General features: G+C 43.8%; 1 protein-coding gene across 3 annotated transcripts in view; it reads left to right on the forward strand.

The window, feature by feature from the left end:
• Nup154 (nuclear pore complex protein Nup154) overlaps positions 1–22,406 on the forward strand; it is a 362,979-nt gene that overhangs the window by 214,010 nt on the left and 126,563 nt on the right. For all 3 annotated transcript variants that reach the window (XM_075869915.1, XM_037431504.2, XM_075869914.1), the window contains exon 8: positions 8,269–8,469. In XM_075869915.1, coding sequence (XP_075726030.1) covers positions 8,269–8,469 — 201 coding nt within the window. The remainder of the gene's footprint in view (positions 1–8,268; positions 8,470–22,406) is intronic.

The following is a 22,406-nucleotide window of genomic DNA, read 5'->3' on the forward strand; positions in this document are numbered from 1 at the left end:
TTAATTGAGCTGTAACAGTACCAAAAACATTAAGTCCTGTGGTGTAACTAGGGGGGGGGGGGGGGGGGGGGCAAGGGCCCCGGGCACCACATGGGAGAGGGTGCCGAGCCGCGTTCATTCACTGTGGGCTTGGAAACTTCCTAGGAACCCAAACAGCGTGCTAGCGCTCCACGCCCTGTGAAAAGGTTGCCCCTACAGGTTCTGAACCAGTCAGGGCATGCCACCTCGCTGTTTGAAGACTCCCTTCCTCACCTTATTTTCCCCTGGAACCACCTGTGAGGCTAAAGGTTCTTTTGACTAGGGTGCTTCTTTCCTTCAACAAGTGAAACACAATCTTCTGGGAGCCTGTGTCTTGTGGGAACCTGTGACTCGTACGAGCAAGAAGCCTGTTGCTCGGATCCTTCTGATAGACAACCACCATAAAAAGCAATAAGATAAATAGATTTGGGTAAGCCTGTTTCCACAGGAGCATGATTTTAATTATGAACCTATGTATCCTGGGTAGATGATCTTGCATCAGAGCAAGACCACACAAAGTTCTGTCATACTCTTAAAAAGTACTTATGCACCGAAAACTGCTGTATCGAATCTTCATAATCATGTAGGCCTATGAGACTGTTGCCAATAGGTTTTTTTATCCTCCTTTCTCCTGCTTTATTTTTCCATTCTGTACTATTATTTACGGTGAACTCTTTTATAAGTGTTGTTTTTTTTTGCACTATTGCTAGGTTGTAGTTACTGTAAAAATATTTTTATTGTATTTTACTTTCTTCATTTCACATATTGTAACTCTCTTTTCTAGTATGTATTGTGCTTACATGTTCATAAATTGAATTGTATTTTTTATTATAATCAATATTAGCCTATGTATATTATCGCACATATATAGATATATTGCTTATGTATATTGACACATGAGTCAATATACAGATATATAGATATATTTCTAACGTATTATCTGTGCTGCCCGCCTTACACAATGCCCCTCCAGGGCTCTGTAAGGTACTGTAAATAAATAAATAAATAAATAAATAAATAAATAAATAAATAAATAAATAAATAAATAAACAGTAGACACACTATATTTTGGAGTTCAGACTTTTCTATATTGGTGATCTGGTATATGTCTGTATGTGTATGCATGTAGATACATATACAAATCTAATAATATCCGTATGGTGAAAGGTGGAACCTTTGTAACCTCCTCTTAGCTTTGCCACTGAACTGGTCTCTTGAAATGTTTGTTTTCTTCGGGTATGGCTCAAACAACCTTGGCTTCTTTCATGCGTACATAACTAGTGATAATTGGAAAAGGAAAGCACTGCCCACGGTCTTGTTATTGGAGAATTGGGATCGAAAAGCTCTCTATCAACTCATCAAACACGCCAGCCTCCAAGCTTATACGGAGAGTTTTCATGGGCAGATGTCGGGATGAAAGAACGAAAGAATAAAGCTAAATGCAGGCTTTCCTGCGTTGTTTCATCCTTATCCTTTTCAAATCACAAACTCGTTTACAGACTGATTCTTCTATCACATTGCGTCCCCCTTCTCGTTTTGCTTTGTGTATTGGTACTCTCTCCATGACATTTTTCTCAATCAGTGTAAGTAGGTTGGGGTTGACTATGAGGGATGACATGCCCAAAGTAATTCATCTTTAGAAGACTTCGAGGTGTTTGCATCATCTGATGGAGAGGGAGGTGTTGCATCTGAAGTGAATGTCACTCAGTAAATAAATATTTGTGTCCCCAGTCACTAGAAGAAGTCGCCTTCCCAAAAGTGTTTGCAGCAAACACATGCGCGGGGCTCATTGCTTCTAAGCTAGCTTTATCAGCTATGCGTTGTGATGTTCATTGTTTTTGAAGCAAAACCGCAACTTGGAAATTACAAGCTACTCTTTTGCATACTCCATGTATAAATTGTGCCACACAGCACCATTGGTCACGCTTTCCAAGCAGTTGTTTCTAGATGCCAAGTCACATGAACTGGTTGTGAAATGAGGCTGATTAAAGGGGTAAACTCGGAGAAAAAACGCGCTCGGGTCGCTGGCTACCCGTCTTTAGAGCGACATTCTGCAAAGCAAAGTGACGTCACATGATCGTGATGTCTTAGCATGGGGACTGCTGCGCCCGTGTTTGCAGTGGTGGGTAGCATTCTGTTGCATTCTGTTATGAATGTTGCATTCTGTTATAAATGCATTCTGTTATGAATGCATTCCTGTCATTATTGCTGTGAACTGAGCCTAAACAAGTGAAAAAATGCCAGAAACTGAAGGATATATACATGTACTATCGAAATCAAATGAAATGCGAACATCGGCAAGTATTACAAATCGTATAGTGTCTTCCATCCAGACATCACCATCGATATGCACGCATCAGTTCTGTTTGGAAGCATTGTGCGCATGTCCGTGATGATAACTGGACGGGGCATACTAGACAATTGCTTATGCTTGCAGATGTTCGCGTTTCATTTGATGCCGATAATACTAATGCTCCTTCCCGTTTGTCGTAATGATCACAAACGCAGTTCAAATCAAATTTCATCTTTCAAAAAAAAAAAAAAGATAGGAGCTGTCACAAAAAGCTACTACTATGAGTAGCTTGACGAGGTGGCAGCCCCTTTTAGTGGGACAGCATGCAGCATCGAGTAGGACAAATAACAGTGTTCAACATATTGTATGGTACACAAGAGTTTTTGACACATATTAGTGGAAAACTCTAAAAACATTGGTATCAGAATGGAAAAAATAAAAACAAGCATGAATTGGTTTTAGCTAGGGGAGTAAAAAGTATTAAAAAAAAACATAATAAGGTAACCCATTGCGAACCTTCAGAGGATATGTAAAATAGGGGTTCTAGTATTATGAGTAACATTTTGACTTGTTCACATACATATATCATGGAGCTCTTTCATTGATAACATTTCAAAAAACAGTTTAAAATCGATGACATTTATTCTGCTATGAATGCATTCATGTCATTATTGCTGTGAACTGAGCTTAAACAAGTGAAAAAATGCCAGAAATTGAAGGATATGTATATGTACTATAACTGATATAACTCAATTTTTTTCATGCAGTCTGATGGATGGTTCACTTATGCACATGCTACCTCTAATCTTTACATCATAGGCTTCAGCGATTTCTCTCGTTAGTTAGTGAGGATGCTTGAAGATGATGGTGGCTTTCTCAAAAATGGGACAATAATCGCATGACCTGCAATGTTCCAGTAGATGAAGTCGCGCGACCCCTTAAAAAGATAACTCATGCTCTCTTGAACGAACATTCACACATTGTTTTGTTTGTCCCACATACTCTCTACCACATGATAATGAGTCAAATGCACAGCTTTTTGTTTTTTACGCATGCAATGTACTTGTTCTTATGATTCACAGCACATTTTCTTTTGGCTTGTTTGTTCTTCAGCGCATTGTCACCCATCGAGCAAATGCGACCTACCTTATGTTTCGCGGAAAACAGAACATGGACGCCATACCAACTCATGCGCCAATTGGTGTACATAAGGAAAAACCGCTCTTTCTTTTTCATCACATTTTCTTTGGCCACCTTTTGTGTGACTCCCAATAAAGCACAAAACACACACAAAAAAAAAAGGCTAAAATATTTCAAATGCCTAACATCGCAATTTGAACTATTTTTTCCTATCGCATGCATCAATCGTTTTCGAAGGGGATTGGGCATTTAGATTGCAACAACATAAATCTACTTAAACTAGGCAATTTTGAAATATAGAATTTTGTTTGGCAGTTATACATCAAGACATGCTGAGTGCAGGGGCTCCCTCGAGGAAAAAAAAAAAAAAAAAAGGTGCGATGAAGACAGGCAGGATGGGGTTCACTGTCGAGGGGTCCGCGGGTTCGAGACCTCAGGTCGAGAGGGCAGCTGATGATTTAAATTGTGGGAGGATAGCTCCTTTCGTAATGCACCTGTGTCATGCTATGTGAAATATGTTGAACCTATTATTTTTTTTACAACCATTTCTCACAACCAAAATTTGCACTCGCGTGCGTGCTAATTTTGTGACAACAGGGTTTGCCATAACGGGTTCTTGAATACATTATTAGCATTGACAAAAAAAAGGAGGTGTAGTATGCAGATTTGATGAATGCAATAAATTATTTAGAACAGTACATTTAATGGCTAAATGATAAGAGCCGTTTGCATGCCGACTTCATCGTTCTCTTTTGTGTGGTTGCATGTAATTTAGGAATAATGTATTTTTTATGAAAACTAGACAAGTGAGCAAGGTTCATTTCTTCTCTCACATTTTTTCTAACCTGGGTCGTACGATGCGTGGACATGCAAGATGGCTTTAGTTCGCTCTAGTGAACCATCAATCAAGATGTCGCTCATTCGCTTGCCCAGAACACCAAGATGGCTTTTTAGATGCAAAGCAGCTTATGGCGGGGGCATTGTTTCTTCCTCCGGCGCACGCACATCTCCTGCCCCTCATTCTCCTCTTCTACACTCCCCACTCTTTTTCCAGAGTCAGCGGCGAAACAAGCGCCGGAGGTATCGCTGAGTGACGGTCTTGAGACGGTGGTTGTCAAGGAATTGAAGTCGTTCATCATGTTCTTGTCCACGTTGTTCTTGTAGTGAAAGTGATAATTACCGGCAGCGTTAGTCAGGTAGAGGCTCTCAATGTTTTTCCACCTGTTTAAGGCGACATAAACGAGTTCATCATGTCCCCGCTGCTTCGCATCCTCACATGGTTCCCTTTACCAGGACATATTGAAATTTTTTGACACTGTAATAATAATAATAATAATAATAATAATAATAATAATAATAATAATAATAATAATAATAATAATAATAATAATAATCACTCTAATTACCATCATGGGGGCACGTAAATATATCTTTTCCATGGGTGCCATCTTATCTAGTTATGCCACTGATTAAGTCCAAACTCAATAAGTTGCCCATAAATGGATCTTGAGAAAAATGAATTTTAAAGGTATAAGAGGAAGCTTATCTGTGCGGCAAAGATATGTTTTCTAAAAATGAGTTGTTGCACCTTGGCAGCTTGGCAATCTTTGTTATATTGACGCTTGATAATGTGCTGCCATCTGTGAGGCATTGTGAGGCTCTTCATGCCCCTTCAAGAAAGTGCCATTTCAACAAACAACAACAGTTGCATAGGTCTAGCTTTTCGTTGTAACGACACCATTTAAGAAGTGAAGTATGGCAGTTGCCATTTCACCGACCATTAGGCGATGCTTGTTGCGGTCGGCCGGAAGAGGTCTCCGGAAGAACAAGTCGAACAATTTTCAGATAACTAACGCAAGACGGATGACAGAATGTGACCGTTTACGAATACAAGTGTCATGCCTACGCGCAGTTCACAATACAGGAGGACCATGTGACTACATCATAGTACAATATTTTCATTAAGTTGCTATAAAACTGCTGTTAAATAGATCGAAAACCTGTACTCTTACTATAGATATGTCGCGCTTGCGTTTGTGTGCATAACAAAACATATTAATAAATATGCACTTAGCAGTTGAAGGGCGCACTAAAGGCCGGATTTGCTATCGCGTTCAACTCTTAAAGGCGAAGCTTAAGGGTCCCCTAATTTTTTGTGCTTAAGCCTATTGGAAGATTCTAAAACAATCTCAGACATTCGGGTGCAGTTTGCACAAGGCAGTAGTTAAAAGTGCGACAGGGTGATTATGTATAGTGAGCTAAAAATGCACTTGAGGGGATATTTTTTTATTTCATACGGTTTTGCCTATGCCAACCGTCGTGATTTCAGTACCAAGGTAAATTGTTGATGTCTCAGTGAATTAGAATCACACTTTTAAATGCGAAGCATTTCTTAGCGAACTTTGGTGACATTGAGCGTATTTATGTTATCTAGCCGCTTATGTTTGGGTGCTCTCGTGGTCATCCCCTTAATTTGGCGTGAACGAAAATTAGCATGGGAGGGTAACATAGTTTGACGAATATTCCACGCTGGTCAGGACATGAATATTGTCGCAATTTTGTCGCGTACATTGTCACACTTCCCGTCAGACAGTGGCACATACCCACGGGCGTGTTTGTGCTGCTGGTATGTGGGTATGTGCCACACACGATTGACAATTTGTATCTACCAAAGAACGATGAAAACATACATAGGCAATTTTAACGCGTGAACGTAAATACTTGACATCGGTAGCGTCAACCCAATGAATTCGAAAAATAAATGTCAGGGTCCAAGTTGGAATAGAACCCAAGTGTTCTGCTTGGGTTCGGAGCATTTTACCACAGAGCTATGCTAGATCTCAGAACTACGCTAATCTTCTTGAAACATCAATAGTGATTGCAGTGCAGCCTACCCAATTTTATAAACATTACATATGTACTGCTTTGATACAGCCATCACATCGGCTTAACGTAAACTGTGGTTAGTTACCATGCGCTGAAGTTGACTCATGTAGCAATGTCCAGGGCCAACATGCTCGCGAGCATCAGCGCTTCATATTAGCTTCTGATGTTGCTAATACGCATGTTCTAATAGGCATCGTTGTGCAAGTTCATCAAACGAGTGGTTATATAAACATTTGCAACTCTTCAACATGTGTCTCTGTGTGCAACATTTGTACATATATTCAGCGTGATTTCATGACGTGTCGCTCAATAAAAAAATTGCAATACAGTGCTTCGGATAACGTCGATAGCGTCAGAGAATGTCTGATTGCATGCTTTAGATAACGTCGATTCCCAGGTACGGGGGATCTGCCGAATTTTTTCTTTAATAGTAATAGTATGTTGTAACCACATTTTGTTTTAAAAATTGAGTAAATGAGGTTTTACTGTAGGCGAGTGTAATCTATCTTCATTCACATTATTTGTTTTCCCCTAAAGTGTTTTTATGAAGCATTATTTCATCTGGAACAAGTGAATGAGGCCCTATTTAACTTCAGTACCAAATTAATTTTTGCCTTCTAATTCTTGTGGCTTCTCCCGCTATTCACAGCACATCAATGGGGCAGGATAGTGACTGGCAATGAACAAGGACACCAGTTGACACATTGAAAATTCATGGCATATCGAGAAAACGTTTGTGCCGTTAACAGTGTTATTTAGCAGGGATTGTTGTTGACTTGTCTGAATTTAAATCTGTTGTGTAAGCAACCTTTTGAAAAATGCAGCTCACCTAACAACCTTCCGAGTCTGTGTGCTTATAAATCAAGCAGTGTGGAAAGTTGGGCAAGTTGACAAGTAATAATTTTAGTCAAACTTTGCAGTCTGACGTCAGTGCCACTAACTTGATTGAGACATACTTTATTATCTCACTCCGACCTGTTCCCAGAGCCAAATCAATCCACCTTCACTGTATATTTCAATTCACAATACGAAAACTCGAGACTTTTCTACCCTGTGAAGATGGGTCACAAACGAGGCTGACGGGCACATTGTCATCTTTGTTCTCATCACTGCTATTCAATAAGTTCACTGCTTTTTCTGACATTCTCGCCATTCATAGCTGACCCATACTTGCCACATAGGACCACACCAGCGCAGCATCTAGACTCGACTGAAGGGAACAAACACCTACCAGTGTTTTTGTTTTTTTACTGTATGGTGCATCTGTTTATTCCATCACTGGCACCAGTGTTGCCACTTTGGTGATCCAGAGTGCTTCAAGCTACACCATAGAGTTTCCTAAATATACACGAGTGGGAGCTCTAGTGCTAGTGTCTACGGTAGCTGTAACACACAGCACTTCAGCGAGCATGGGAATGACGGGTTGTACACGGATTTGTCTAATCTTCGTACTTCTGGCTCCGTATGTTCGTGTTACTTGAAGCTGTTTTCTCGCAAAACAAAAATCTGCAAATGTTCAGCGGTTGCGCTTCACCACCTTATTCATTTAGGCTTACCATTTTAAATCAGGTCACGAAGTTCAAAAGGGTTCGTTCTTTCTGCCGATACCAAACTGAAACACAGCAATAAACGAAGCCACTAGTGTGATTCGTCACCCGTATGTATGAAGACTAGGCAAATTCGTGTACTACCGATCATTCCCATAGTCGCTGAACGATCACAGCGCCAGAGTTCCCTCTATTTAATTTTTGGAAGCTCTATGGGCTACACCACTGCTCGCTAGGCATTTTTTGTATGCAGACACACGGATGGACGCCACGAAATCAAAGAAAAGAACAGCTAGTGGCCCTCTTTGTCAGTATGTGACATGATGCAGTCTGGTACGGAGGCTACCAAAAGGAATGTAGATTTTAGGAGTGCTCCCATTACAGGTTGGTCCCCAGTTGCCTCTGGGCACAGCCTGTGGTCTGCTCACCAGCTGCAGTCACTACGCGGGTGTCATCGACCTCGGCCTCTCTCTAGCCAAGCAAGTGGATCCCCAGGGTCTGGCCTTGCATTTCTACCAGCAGGGTGAGCGTCCCGAAGATGAGCGTGGCCGACAAGCCTATGCTGCCCGCATAGAATGCTACAAGGTAGGCTGCTTTTGTCACTGCACCTCTTCACGTTCCGGTGACAATTTAAGCAGGCTTTGCAAGACATTTAGGATGGGGAATTACGACAGCGTTAAGACTATCTCTTCTCATTTGAAAAAATTTCGCTGGGATCGCTATTCGATGTGAAACTGACACAAAGGCTCTGGGCATAACAGCCTACAATTGCCCTTTCGAAAATATGTCCTTTATCAGCCTTTCCAGATCTGGAATGCTGGAACCGGAACGCTCTTCATTGCGGCTTCTTGTATGGTCAAGAGCGAGCTGTGGTTGCTGTCCTTCCATGGGCCTTTCAAGTTGAGAAACAAGTCTGAAGACAGGGCAATAGGGTGGCTGTCCGGGATTGTCCAGGAGACTTTCAGACCGTTTCTTCCGTTTGTATAATTGTCATGAAAATCTCCCGAAAATCGAAATTTTTTTGTGTGATCTGACTGCATTGTCAAAAGTTTAGGTTGGTTCACTCCAGGCTTTTTGCGAACCAACCGCATTTTATTATAAACAATTTTAGAAGGCGTTCATCTAAACATACAGTAGTCTCAGTGATGCGAAACCACGGCAGATATGAATTCGTAAAATGTCCCAGCCAAGTTTTACTGTGCCCATTGAGCCAAAAATCGAATGTTTCGAACCCTTTTCCAAAATGCGGTGTGTGATGTGCATTTCAGTACTGAAACTGTCAAACGAAGGCCTACCAAGGGCAGCGTGCTTGAAGCTTTAGAAGTAAGCGTGCCATAAGCGCACGAATTGTCTTCTACAGTGCATGTGGTTGTTGCCACAACCACTGTGGATAAAACTGCGATCATGTATGGCGATTACGATACTGACAGCACTCCGAACGTGTGCACGCATCCGACGCTCGACTAGTCACAGCAACGCTTCTTTCCGCAAGCTCCGTGGACAATACTTCGACAGATGCGATCATAGATAGCATAAAAGGACTTAGTTTTGAACACATGTGTGCAGCCAACGCACACAGATTGAAAACGGAACCACAGTTAGCTGCAACTGGCGCGCAGGAAACCCCTGTCGCGGCAGCGCGATAGCAATCTACGAGCTCGAAGATCACGTGGTTAATGCTGCAGTAGACTAAAGGCAGTAAAGATGTAAGAAAAGGCTAGAAGCATTTTGGTCTTCCTGTCCAAAGAATCTAATTGTGAGCAAAGCTAAAGATTTGACACGCGCTTTGGCGGAAGCCAGCTACGCTACTCGTCCGTTTACATGTGTCCTAGAAAGACATTCGCAAGTTGTTCTGACGGAAATAAATTTTGCTAGTCGTTTTGTTGACGCGAAATTTCAGGAGTATTTGCGCTCTTCTTTAAGAGGACAGACTGGTCTTAGACATTTTTGTTTATTTCTTCAGTTCTCTTGATCAAACTGCACAAAATTATGCAGTTTTTTCTTCTGATTTCAAATATTTAAATAATCTTTCTGTAACACATCTTGTTCATGAGATAACTTAAGTTCACCTTCTATTGTTTAAGGCCGCCATTGAAAAAAAAGCATTTAATAAAAAGTGATATTTAAGATATGCCAACATAGACTAATGACTATAGATTGAAATTATGCAGGAGTTTTTTTTTTGTTTTTGAGCCTTCCTTGGTTATTTTACAGTAAAATGAGCTATTCATATTCAAAAGCAGTTGTACTTGTACTACAATTTTGATGAGTAATTAATTAAAAAGGCTTGTGCCCTAAATTAAGCTCCCATACTTGCATTCTACACACATACAGATTTCCATTGCAAAAAGAATGATTGTTGTACCTGCCCTAGCTGCCGAGATATTGAGGCCTCAAAATTGAACAGTCGTGAGTTTATTTTTTTTGAGAAAAATGGAAAAAACCAAAAACACACAGCTTCTTCAAAAAGCAACAATCATGGTGCGCATGTTTATTATCAATGCTCATAAAGGCACTCATAAATTCATAGCAGAGCTTCTAACAAAAAATCCCGGCAAATTATAAAGAAGCCTTGAAGTCAGTTCCCCATTTTTTTTGCAGGTATGTTAACAGCACCAAGAATCTAGACAGTTCAAATAACATTACAAAAAAAATACAACTTCCTGGTATGTGAAATTTTGCAGAAAGATTGAAAAATACTTGCTGAAACCAAATATGTCAATTTTAAAAAATTAATTTTTTGTCACTTTTTGGTCCCAAAGACCAGTCTGCCCCCTTAAGGCTCTCACCTTTGTGGGAAAACCACCTCGTGTGTTCGGCCACTCTGAGCCAATATGAGACCGCAGCGCCGATGTTGGGGCTTGCGATTGGGACTTCCCCCTTTCTATTTAAACCCTCAACCCCCTCTCTCAGTTACGGACATCTCTGGATTTAGAATCCTTGAATTTGGCAAGTAGGGTAATGCCATGCTCTGACACATTGCAACGCGCACGTGCGGTCGGGTCTTTATGCATTTGCCTAGGCGACTGGAATTAAAAATCTGCTTTTGTTTTTTTCTTCTTCCTAGTCAATTGTCCTCCTCTTCCTACTCACACTCCTCTTAATCTCTCTAATGGTTTTTTGACGCAGTGGCGTGTCTAAAAAGCCACGCTCTGACACACTGCAACGCGTACATGTGGTCAGCATCATATGATCTTTTATGCTACTGTTTTTATGTTTTTCACTACTACGATGGTCACTTTTCTGATTTGATGTGTGGTATCAAGGTTTTTACTTTTGCAATAATGTATACAGTACTGCAGTCGAATCCCCCTAGTCGAACAACAATATTGTCACGGGGTCGTGACCAAGGGAGCAGACTTCAGGTCGAAGATGAAACTGTTTAGTCAAGCCAAACTTGTGGCCACGCAAAAGGAAAGTCACATTACAGCAAGACACTGGCACTGATAGTGGCAAACAGAACGTAGGCCGTCAATCAACTGACAAGTGACAAAGCGTGTCAGCATTTATACACTTGTCATCGAATACTCTAGCGTTATCGCTAGCAGTGACCTAGGCTCTAGAATAATCCAGGATGTTGATGAAGTGGGTGTAATCTTGACAAAATGGTCTATAATAATCGTGAACCTTCTAGAACAGTGAGATGCAGTTTGCCCTGAGCATTCCAGACAGGCTTTGTGGGCGAGAACCAAATGAAACATAAGTGTAAATAAGAAATGCGCGTGGCCATATTTTGCTGCACTTACAATTTTCCGACGCTACTCATTGAAACAGCGTCCACATATAGGGAACATTTTCTATAGGCTCCCACCTTTACAGTGATCACTTCCGATGAGGTGGCAGTAGGTATGTGGCACAGACAAAGTGAAAGAAAGTTAGAACAGGCATTCTAAAGCAGTGTGAGAGGCCCACTGCACTTTACTCACAATTAACCGTGGTGAGCATCGCATGCAGATTTTGGATGCGCAAGCAAGGTCGTCAACTGTCCAGACGTTTCTTCACTGGCAAAGCGGCATCGAGGGTAAACAGGAGGCAGCATGAAAACATGGAGCCACATGGCAAACTTTTCTGAGGCTGTCTGTGCATCTGTGACTGCCGAGAATCAACCAAACAATGTCTTTAAGTGGAGAAAGCTATAATCGCAAGAAGTGATAAATTTTTCTTTTATAAAAGTTCATATCAATCGATCAGTGTAACTTTATTTTTATGAAAATAATAATGAAAATACAAAGACTCTTTAGACTGATAGCCTAAAGTTGGCTAGTGGTCAGTCCAATAAAGTCTGCAACGAAGAATGTACAGGTCACAGTGATGGAGGTGCTGCTTCAATTGCTACAAACCGCTCCAAAAGGAAAATGCTACTTCATGCTGCTCCAAAGTGCAACATTTGCTTGGTAACTGCTGTAAATCTGCGCTAAAATGGTGGTGGCAAACTAAAAAGAATGAAGTTGAACCATGGGACCATCCCGTTAGCATAAGTGAAACCAAAAGCAAGCTGTATACACTATCAACCTAGTATGCTATACAGTGGTATGAATCCAGAGAAATATGTATGGGTGACACATATCAGGCCATGGTCTCCAATTCGTATTTTTACTAGGAGTTGTATTTTTATTTATATAGGAATTGAACCATGCTTTCATATAAAATTTTAAAAAGAAACTAGCATGGGGTCCGAGCTTGAGCAATTGCATTGTTCTAATCAGTAAGATGGCAAGTTGGGCCAGTTGGATTACATTCATATTTGAAAATTTTGTTGAAACGTACTAAAAACCAGATGGACAGAAGAAGCTGACAAGGACAGTGCAAAATTTTGTTGGAGCGCACTAAAAAACAGATGCACAGAAGAAGTTGAGAAGGACAGCACAGAAGAAGCTCACAAGGACAGGGAAAGTAATGTCCTTGTCAGCTTCTTCTGTCCGTCTGGTTTTTAGTGCGCTTCAACAAAATTTTCAGTTATGTTCTATTCAGTCTCCTTTTTTCACCTTTTTTTGATTTCCATTGTTCACACAGCTGAGGGGCATTTACCACAGGTACACAGTAAAAGATAAAGAGCCTTTTAAAAAGTTGATTACGCTATGCTTAACTGTTAACTCAATTATAGCAGGTGATAAAGCTAAATCTCAAGTGGGACACTTACAAAGTGTCCTCCACAGCCTGAACACCAGAAAAGTCCAGACTCTCTTGACTCCCCCCCCTCCGCTCATGATTTACGCCAAGTTTACTGTTTGTGTACTAGCTGCATACTAGCATACGGCATGTTTACTAATAAATATAAATATTTATTAGAGGCCTAAGTGATGTTTTAGACTTCAGGAGTTGTTAGTAACATGCATCTGCTCCGGAAACACCAATAGCAACCCTAAGCTATAGCATTTTTTCTGCTCTGAAGACACTTGAGCCTGCCCCAAATCACAATTTTTTCTGCTCCAGAATCTGCTCCAAAAAGCAAAATGTCTCTTCCATTACTGATATTATTTCATGAAATACAATTTCATTCAACCAGTATTCCATTTATTTGCTACGAAAAGAATCACTGAACAAATCTTTCCAGAATGCTCAACAGCATGACGCTATTATTCTTGCATCATCAACTGAAATAGGGAGCTCTTCTAGGATGATTGGTTCTATAAAATTTGCAATGAATCTAAATGTTTCGAGCTCTTCACAAGAACCTCAGAATAACTTTGCACCGCCTTGAATGTACACTCAAACGTCGTTATAACGTAACCGGATATAACAAAATAGTGGATATAATGAAGTAAATGAAATTCCCCTTGAAAGCTTCATTGAGAACCATGCATATTAAACCTCGTTGTAACAAAGTATAATAGACCGGTAAATGGATATAACGAACTAATTCAGCCTATCAAATAGTCTATCAAAAAACAAACCGACCGTAGTGTGTTAAATATTGTTTTCTGCAAAGTTTGACGCTCGTTTGGTGCTCGTTTGGCACTCGTTTGGCGCGGCTCTTTCAAAACTTTCGCGCCGACCTTTCAGCCACGCCCCGCGGGGCCGAGAGAGCCGTCCTCCTCACACAGGCAGCGGAGAGGATTGAGGAAGCACTCAGCGGGTCAAACGACCGAGAAGCGGCGCTGCGTTGCAAATCGATTTCCCTCTCAAGACTGCAGCGACTGCTTCTCCGGTGCTACCATGGCCTACCATGGCTGCTACCCTCTGCATCGAGAAAAGAGGACTCTTCGCGGCAGCGTTTTTTTTTCCTCTCTCTCGGTGCGCTGCCTTGAAAGGAAAAGGGTCTCTACGTGCAGAGACGGAAAAGAGAGAAGCGTGGCACGGGCACCTTGCAGATCGGCATTTGAGAAAGAGCAAACAATCCACCATAGTCTTTTCTTTCTTTTTCTTCGTTTCCTTCTTTGTGCGCAGCGTTGAGAGGTGCCGCCGGGGGATTGGGCATGGTGCTGAGAGCATTTTCGGAGTGCAGTATGTTCGAATTAACCATCGCAAGTGCTTGCGCGTTCAAATTCCAGGGCGTTTTCGCCCATTGGAGTACACATAGCTTTGACGGGACCTCAGTGTGAGTTCGAATTATCGAAATAATGAGATTTGACTGAGTTTATTTTCTGTGGCACACGTGGTCGCATAGTAGTACATCGGGCCGCGAGGCGGTTTCCTTCTTTGCGTGCTTATAGGAGTGCGCCCATCAGAGCATACATTGCCACAAACTGTTATAATCGATACAAGAAAATAATTGTGGCTCCTCTTCAACTTTGTTATAACGAGGTTTGAGTGTAAAAGCAACTTGCTTTTCTTCCAGTATTCAAAATTAGGTGCTCCAAATTGCTCCAAAATGATAAATTTTGCTGCTCCAAGGTGCTCCAAATGGAAAATTTTGCGGCTCCAAAGTGCTCCAAAATGAAAATTTTGCTGCTCCGAAAATTTCTCCTAATCGGAAGACCTTGGTAGCATCACTGGCTACCGCAAACCAAGAAATTTCTGATTAGCGGACTAACTATATTATAGAAAAATAATTAACACACAGTGGTCAGTGCAGCAGCAATAAAAATCAATTAAGTGACCGATAACGATGAGTTGGCATGTATCTACTGACCTGTAGCACAAGGCAAAAAGGATCGCTCAGCATGTTGCCGGGCTTGCTGCTGCCTCGCTCACTAGTGAAGCACAGCTCGTCGGGTGCCTTTAGAGCTGTTTGATGAGGAGTGTGACATGACGTCACTGCTGATGATGTGATTTCCCAGTCTGTGGCTCAAGGAAAACGTGGATCCATGATGCCACATTTACCAAGTGTCAATGAATGCCCGCCAGCGTTGTGAACCACACCTCCCAGCAATGTCGAAGCAGCGCAGGCGCTACTCGAAGCTTGGTTTCCAAAAACGACCATCTCAATTTAAAGCATTAGGCGAAAAGGACTGCTCAGCGTGTTTTTGCTCTTGTAACTTTCTTTACTTTGTGGGCTCGCTGCTGCCTTGCCCACAAAATAAAGGAAGTTACAAGAACAAAAATTTCGCATGACCGTATTAAAGAACTGGCTGTCTCACTGCTTCCAATTCAGTGGCAGGATTACGGAGCCTGTATCCGAGAACCTCGCTCTCCACAAAAAAAAAAAACTGCCCTTCTTTTGGTTCGTGAAATGTGCGACGTACCTTTTTTTTAGTTCGAAGCTGTACATGTGCTATCAGCATAGCCGATCCGCACGTGCCTGGACACTTGCCGCACACAAGCGATGCTTTTTTGCCCTCCACTTATGTATGGCATAGCTGTGCACATAGCACGTGTACAGGCGAACGCGCACATATCGATGCTGAAAGTGTCGTCAAACGGCTATGTTCAGGCACCCAGTACATACTTGTTCAACTTTAAGTTTAAAACTAACCGTGTTGCTAGAATACCGGCCAATCGTCAACGAAAACGCAGCGTTAGATGGCGACGCACGCACATTGCAGGTGCACGTCGCGCCGTCGGCACTGTTGTGGTTTATTTTTCTTTTGCTTTTGCACTGCTGTGCTTGCGTGCCGCTATAAGCTGAAGCTCTCTTCTGCATTCGACAGATGACGCTCTGCCGCAAAAGGCGAAATTTTTAAATATTGATTGACGTTGTCCGCACTTGCACTCCTTGCAACTGCTTAGCGTAGTTGTTGAACTATGTCTTGATCTTTATTGTGTCGCTATTTTGTGAATAATTATATGATTTAATGTTGCTTTGATCACCAATGACACTAGTTATCATGCCAAAATAAAATGCACAGATACTTTAAAAAATATATTTTTTTCTAGGACCAAAGTGGCACATAGGTTCATTACACAAGGAAATACAGTATACATTAAATTATAACGAGCTTGCTATACATAGGCACTTAAAAAAAAAAAGAATGTGATGAAAATAAATCGAAGATGCAAAGACACTGGCTTACCTGTCTTTACTTGATATTGCCGCGTGCTTAGCTGCATTTAGCGGCGAGATAGCAACGACAACGAAGAACGCGGATTTGCTCGAGAGGCGCAGCGCAGGCAAGTGAAGAAGACGACAATCTCAGCGGCCTTCTCTGAGAGCGTCTTTACAAGTTCCACTGTCCATGTTTTTAGATAAACCCCCTGTAATTTATAACCCGCGACACTGGTGGAGGTGCTGGGTACTATCACCTCATGATCAGCACTCCTGTGAGAAGCCCCGAGACTAGTCCTACGAGACAGCCATGCGTGGAGACGCCTGTGCACCGCTCAAGCCGTCGTCTTCAAGGTCTTGAACCAGAATTTGGCCTTTTAAAGGGAGCAACACTTTCGACAGCCACCCCAACTCAAGAAATGGCAAAGACTCCTGTACAGGTGACGGTCCAGAATATGCGCATTCCTGAACCATTTCATGGCCGGCCGAACGAAGATGCGCAAGACTGGCTTGAGCAGTTTGAACGGGTAGCTAAATTGAACTACTGGAGTCTCGATGGAAAGCTCTTCCACGTATACTTCGCCCTTGAAGACGGCGCGAAGACGTGGTTTATAAACCGGGAGGCAACATTGACGACATGGAAGAAGTTTTGTCGTCGGTTCCTTGACACCTTCGGTAACGCGGGCCGACGCGAAAACGCACAACGCCTTCTTGAAGGACGCACCCAACAGCTGCATGAAAGCGTCGCCATGTTTGCTGAGGATATGGTGCGTCTGTGCCATCGCGCGGACCCCAACATGCCCGAGGCTCGAAAGCTAAGCCATCTCATGAGGGGCGTCAAAGAGCAGCTATTTGTTGGTCTTGTGCGCAATCCGCCGACAACAGTGGACGAGTTCACCAGGGAGGCCACCGCAATAGAGCGTGCGCTGCAGCAACGGTACGGACAGTCTGATCGCCCGGTCACCGGCGCAGCTGCAGGCGCCACCGCATTTACCGCAAATGACGAGTTTTCTCTACGCCACCTGATTAGACAGATCGTGCGTGAGGAGATCGCGAAGGAGAACGCAAAATACACATTGCAGTCACAGGCGCCCCCGCGACAGGAGTTCACGGTAGCCTCCGTCGCTGAAGTCGTTCGCCATGAACTTCGACAAGCGTTTACCTCTCCTCAGTAATATTCCGCTCCACCACACCGTCCAAGCTCGTGTACCTATGCAGACACTGTGCGTCGTCCATTGGCTCCAGAAGTATCCTACCAGCATAACGGATACAGCTATGCAGACGCTGTTCGTCGACCCATGCCCATGCCAGCGCCGCAGTACCTCGAACCGTATCCTGTGGCAGCCTGGGCTCAGCAGGATTCTGTAAGGTGACCCTATATGCGGAAGACTGACATATGACGCACTGCGGATCGCCAACCACTCTGCTACAACTGTGGAGAGCCAGGGCACATTTACCGTTTTCGCCCACATCGCCGAGCTGAATACCGCGGTTGTGCACCTACAGCTACGCGCCGACAGTTCGACGAAAGCCATGTCCCTATCGACGACGACCAGGCTGGCAGGCGGGAAGGCTCTTCTACCTTCCGGACGCGCTCACTATCCCCGGCTCGCTTTGGTTAACCAAGCCGCCGTAGTTTTGCTGATGCTGTCAGAGGTGGGTCTTCCAGCCCACGGCGGGGAAACTGAAAGCAGCAACCTCTGGGGGGAAGGTTGCAAGCCGTCAAATTGCCGAAAATCCCCCACTGCTGCCGAAACATGTGAGAGACGACGATGAAGACTCCGCCGAGAAAACTGTGACTGCTGACCTCGCTGTGACGATTGACGGCGTTGAAGTGACGGCCTTAGTCGATATGGGTGCAGACTTTTCCATAATGAGTGAACGATTGGCAGACGAACTTAAGAAAGTCAGGATGGAATGGACGGGCCCTTATATCCGAAATGCTGGAGGCCAGATAATGACTCCCACTGGAAAATGTACAGCAAGGCTCACGATTGAGAATGTGGCTTTTGTAGCCACATTTCTAATCCTACCGGAGTGCTGCAAACCTATGATACTGGGAATGAACTTCTTAAGAGAGTACGGTGCTGTGGTCAACATAGGCGATGGTGTGATCACATTCGCCGCTGACAAGTCTGTGACCCAAGATCCAGACCAAGAACCCAGGGTGTTACGTATGGTTGACGACGACGTCTGCGTGCCATCACTGTCATGTAGTCTTGTTTCCGTGTGTTGCGACGTGCACTGTAATGAAGACGCCATAGCCGAACGCATCACTGCCCATGCCCTTCTTTTTCGCCAAGGCATCGCCATCGCTCGCGGCATCGTCAGCTTAGTGGATGGGCGCGCAGAGGTGCTTCTGACCAACTTCACGAATGAGCGCCGGCACATCGGTAAAGGCACGGCTGTGGGGTACCTCGAAGAGCTCGACTACTCTCACGACTGTCTTCTAATGCAAGGGGAAGCCACAGCTCAATCACCTCCACATACACCACCAGTTTCGGTCCGAGTCTAACACCGACTGAAAGATGCCGTCTTATGGAGCTGCTCGACCAGTTCAAGGACTGCTTCTCATCGACATCACGAGTGGGTCGAACGCCTCTGACTAAGCATCGCATCATTAAGGAAGACACAGCAAGACCGATCTAACAGAACCCATATCGCGTCGCTCAGAAAGAACTTGAGGTAATCCAGCAGCAAGTCAAAAAGATGCTAGAGGATGATGTAATCCAACCATCAAAGAGTCCTTGGGCATCGCCAGTGGTACTCGTGAAAAAGAAAGACGGCAGCTTGCGTTTCTGCATCAATTATCGTAAGCTGAACCATGTTACAAAAAAAGACGTTTATCCGTTACCACGGATCGATGACACTTTGGACAGGCTATGGCACGCGCACTACTTCTCGTCAATGGACCTTAAAAGTCCATTGACGAGAAGAAAAATAGAAGTAGATGAGCGCGACCGAGAAACGACCGCCTTCATGATGCCAGACGAGCTTTATGAATTCAAAGTCCTCCCTTTCGGTCTGTGCTCAGCCCCAGCCACGTTTCAGAGACTAATGGATACCATTCTGTCCGGCCTGAATTGGAAAACATGCCTTGTGTACCTAGACGACGTGATCGTTTTTTTGGCCCAGTTTAAAGAGCATCTAGAGCGGCTACTGTCAGTCCTTCAAGCCATACGGTCCGCTGGACTCACACTCAAACCGGAAAAATGCCACTTCGGCTTCGAAGAACTCCAGTTCCTGGGACACGGGATCAGTCGCGAAGATGTGAAGCCTGACCCAGATAAAACGGCAGCCGTCGCAAAGTTCGCAAGGTCTGTTGATAAGAAAGCGGTCAGGTGTTTTCTGGGTCTCTGCGCCTGCTACAGGCGATTTATAGCAGGCTTTGCACATATCGCCTCTCCACTCACCCGCCTTACAAGGGAAGACATTGCATTTGTATGGGGTGAAGAGCAAGAAGCTTCGTTCAATGAGCTGCGACAGCGTCTACAAACTCCACCTGTCCTCGCTCACTTCGACGAGAATGCACCAATTGCCATCCATACAGACGCCAGCAATGTGGGCCTAGGTGCTGTTCTTGTCCAATGCCAAGATGGTGTGGAGAGAGTGGTCGCCTATGCTAGTAGAACGTTGACACGCGCCGAGTCCAACTACTCAACAACGGAGAAGGAGCGTCTGGTCGTCGTTTGGGCAGTTGCGAAGTTCCGCCCATACTTATATGGCCGCGCTTTCCAAGTCGTAAGCGACCATCACTCTCTTTGTTGGTTGACAAACATGATAGACCCATCTGGACGTTTAGCACAATGGAGCTTACGGCTCCAAGAGTACGACATGGCCGTAGTTTACAAGTCCGGAAGGCAACACTTAGACGCTGACTGTTTGTCAAGGTCACCGATTTAATCACCGGCTATAGAGGATGATGATTTCCCAGGTTTTTTAGGAGTTGTTTATGCAGCTATCATTTCTCGGCAACAACAAGATGATCGGGAGCTCAACTTGCTTATAGAATTCTTGAACGGACGAGCCGCCAATGCACCAAGAGTGTTTTCAAAGAACTTATCGTCATCCTGTTCACGGGACGGAATTCTGTACAAAAACTTTTCATCAACAGGTAGAAGCTATCTGATGGTAGTTCCTGGAGCTCTCCGCAGCGAAATTTTACAAGCCTGCCATGACGAAGCCACTGCGGGCCACCTCGGTTTCACAAGAACACTGACACGCATCAAAGAAAAATATTACTGGCAAAGAATCGCAGCAAAGGTTAAACATTACGTCCGAACATACATTGACTGTCAGCGGCGCAAGGTACCACCTGTTAAACCCGCTGGGCTATAACATCCTGCGCCCGTGCCAGAAACTCCGTTTTCTCAAATTGGAATGGATCTGCTGGGCCCATTCCCAACATCGGACAGCGGCAACAAATGGGTTATAGTGGCGACGGACTACCTCACCCGATACGCGGAGACCAAAACAATCGCGAGTGGCACTGCAGCTGACGCGGCCCAGTTCTTCATTGAGAACATTGTCCTGAGACATGGTGCTCCAACTGTCGTCATAACAGACAAAGGCACCGCGTTTACAGCCGCGCTTTTGCACACTGTGCTTACGCTCAGTGGCACAGCGCATAGGAAGACGACAGCTTACCACCCACAAACAAATGGGCTTACAGAACGACTTAACAAGACAATCGCTGACATGCTTTGCATGTACGTCGACGTGGAACACAAGAATTGGGATCGAATATTGCCGTACATCACATCCGCGTATAATACGGCGCGCCAGGAAACAACGAAAATGACACCGTTCGCACTAATTCATGGCAGAGAAGTTACGACAATGCATGACGCCATGCTGCCTTACGATTGCAATGATTCAGAGACAGACGCAGCAGACTTCACTGAGCGCGCCGAGAAAGCAAGGCAGCTTGCCCCCGTCAGAATAATGAACCAGCAGCAACTTGACGCCCAACGGTACAACCTTCGCCATCGATTCGTCATTTATCAACCAGGAGATAGAGTCTGGGTTTGGTTTCGTGTCTGAAGACGAGGCCTCTCTGAGAAACTCCTACGCCGATACTTCGGACCCTACAAGGTTTTGCGCCGTCTTAGCGACGTGACGTACGAAGTCGTGCCCGACGCCTCATCTCATCGCCAGCATCGTCGCCAAACGTCGGCAGCATCTCTGCCTGAGACAGTGCACGTGGTCCGCATGAAACTTTACCACTCTCAGTGATGTAAACACCCGCTGGCTGCATCTCTACCTGTAGAGCATCGGGATGACGCTCACTCTGGCGGGAGAGTAATGCCATGTGCATAGCTGCATTTAGCGGCGAGATAGCAACCACAACGAAGAACGCGGATTTGCTCGAGAGGCGCAGCGCAGGCGAGTGAAGAAGACGACAATCTCAGCGGCCTTCTCTGAGAGCGTCTGTACAAGTTCCACTGTCCGTGTTTTCAAATAAACCCCCTGTAATTTATAACCTGCGACAATATGAAAAATTACTTGCGTGCTAGGCCAAAATTACGTGCAATTTTAATCTCTAAGGGGATTCCGTATTTTGGTTTCATTAAATTCTATCAGTCTTTCTCTATAAACTTTGTAACATTTAGGCAGATTGAAATTATCATTAGAAGCATATTGCATTTTGCATTGAGGAATGGAAAAAAAGTTCAGCCGGCATGGTGAATTTCTAATAATTGTGATTTACTGAAACATCAATTTTGTAGTCAAGCAACATTGAAACTGCGAGAATGCGTTGTAATTGAAAAATATTACCTTCTCATTCACTCAGGTTTATGATTCTCAATGGATCCTTTTGAATTCATTCAAGAGTTTTTTTTTTTTACATAACACCCCATGATTCCAAGCAGTAACTTATATGACAGTGACACAATGAAATGCAAAGTGGACAAAGGCATACCTGCCAACTCTCCCGAATTCTCTGGGAGACTCCGGAATTTTGACTTAATCTTCTGATTGTATGTATACTACAGTCGAGCCCGCTTATAACGAACCTGAGCATGACGCGGCATCCGTTCGCTGTATCCCGAAGTTTGTAGTAAATGAAACACAGCTTTTAAAAAAAAGTTGCCAGTGAAAACACAAACTTTTTTTGCCCCAAAAAGTCCGTAATGCATGTGTTTCGAAGAACAGA

Source organism: Rhipicephalus microplus, chromosome 7 (genome assembly GCF_043290135.1).
Source record: "Rhipicephalus microplus isolate Deutch F79 chromosome 7, USDA_Rmic, whole genome shotgun sequence".
Classification (NCBI taxonomy): domain Eukaryota; kingdom Metazoa; phylum Arthropoda; class Arachnida; order Ixodida; family Ixodidae; genus Rhipicephalus; species Rhipicephalus microplus.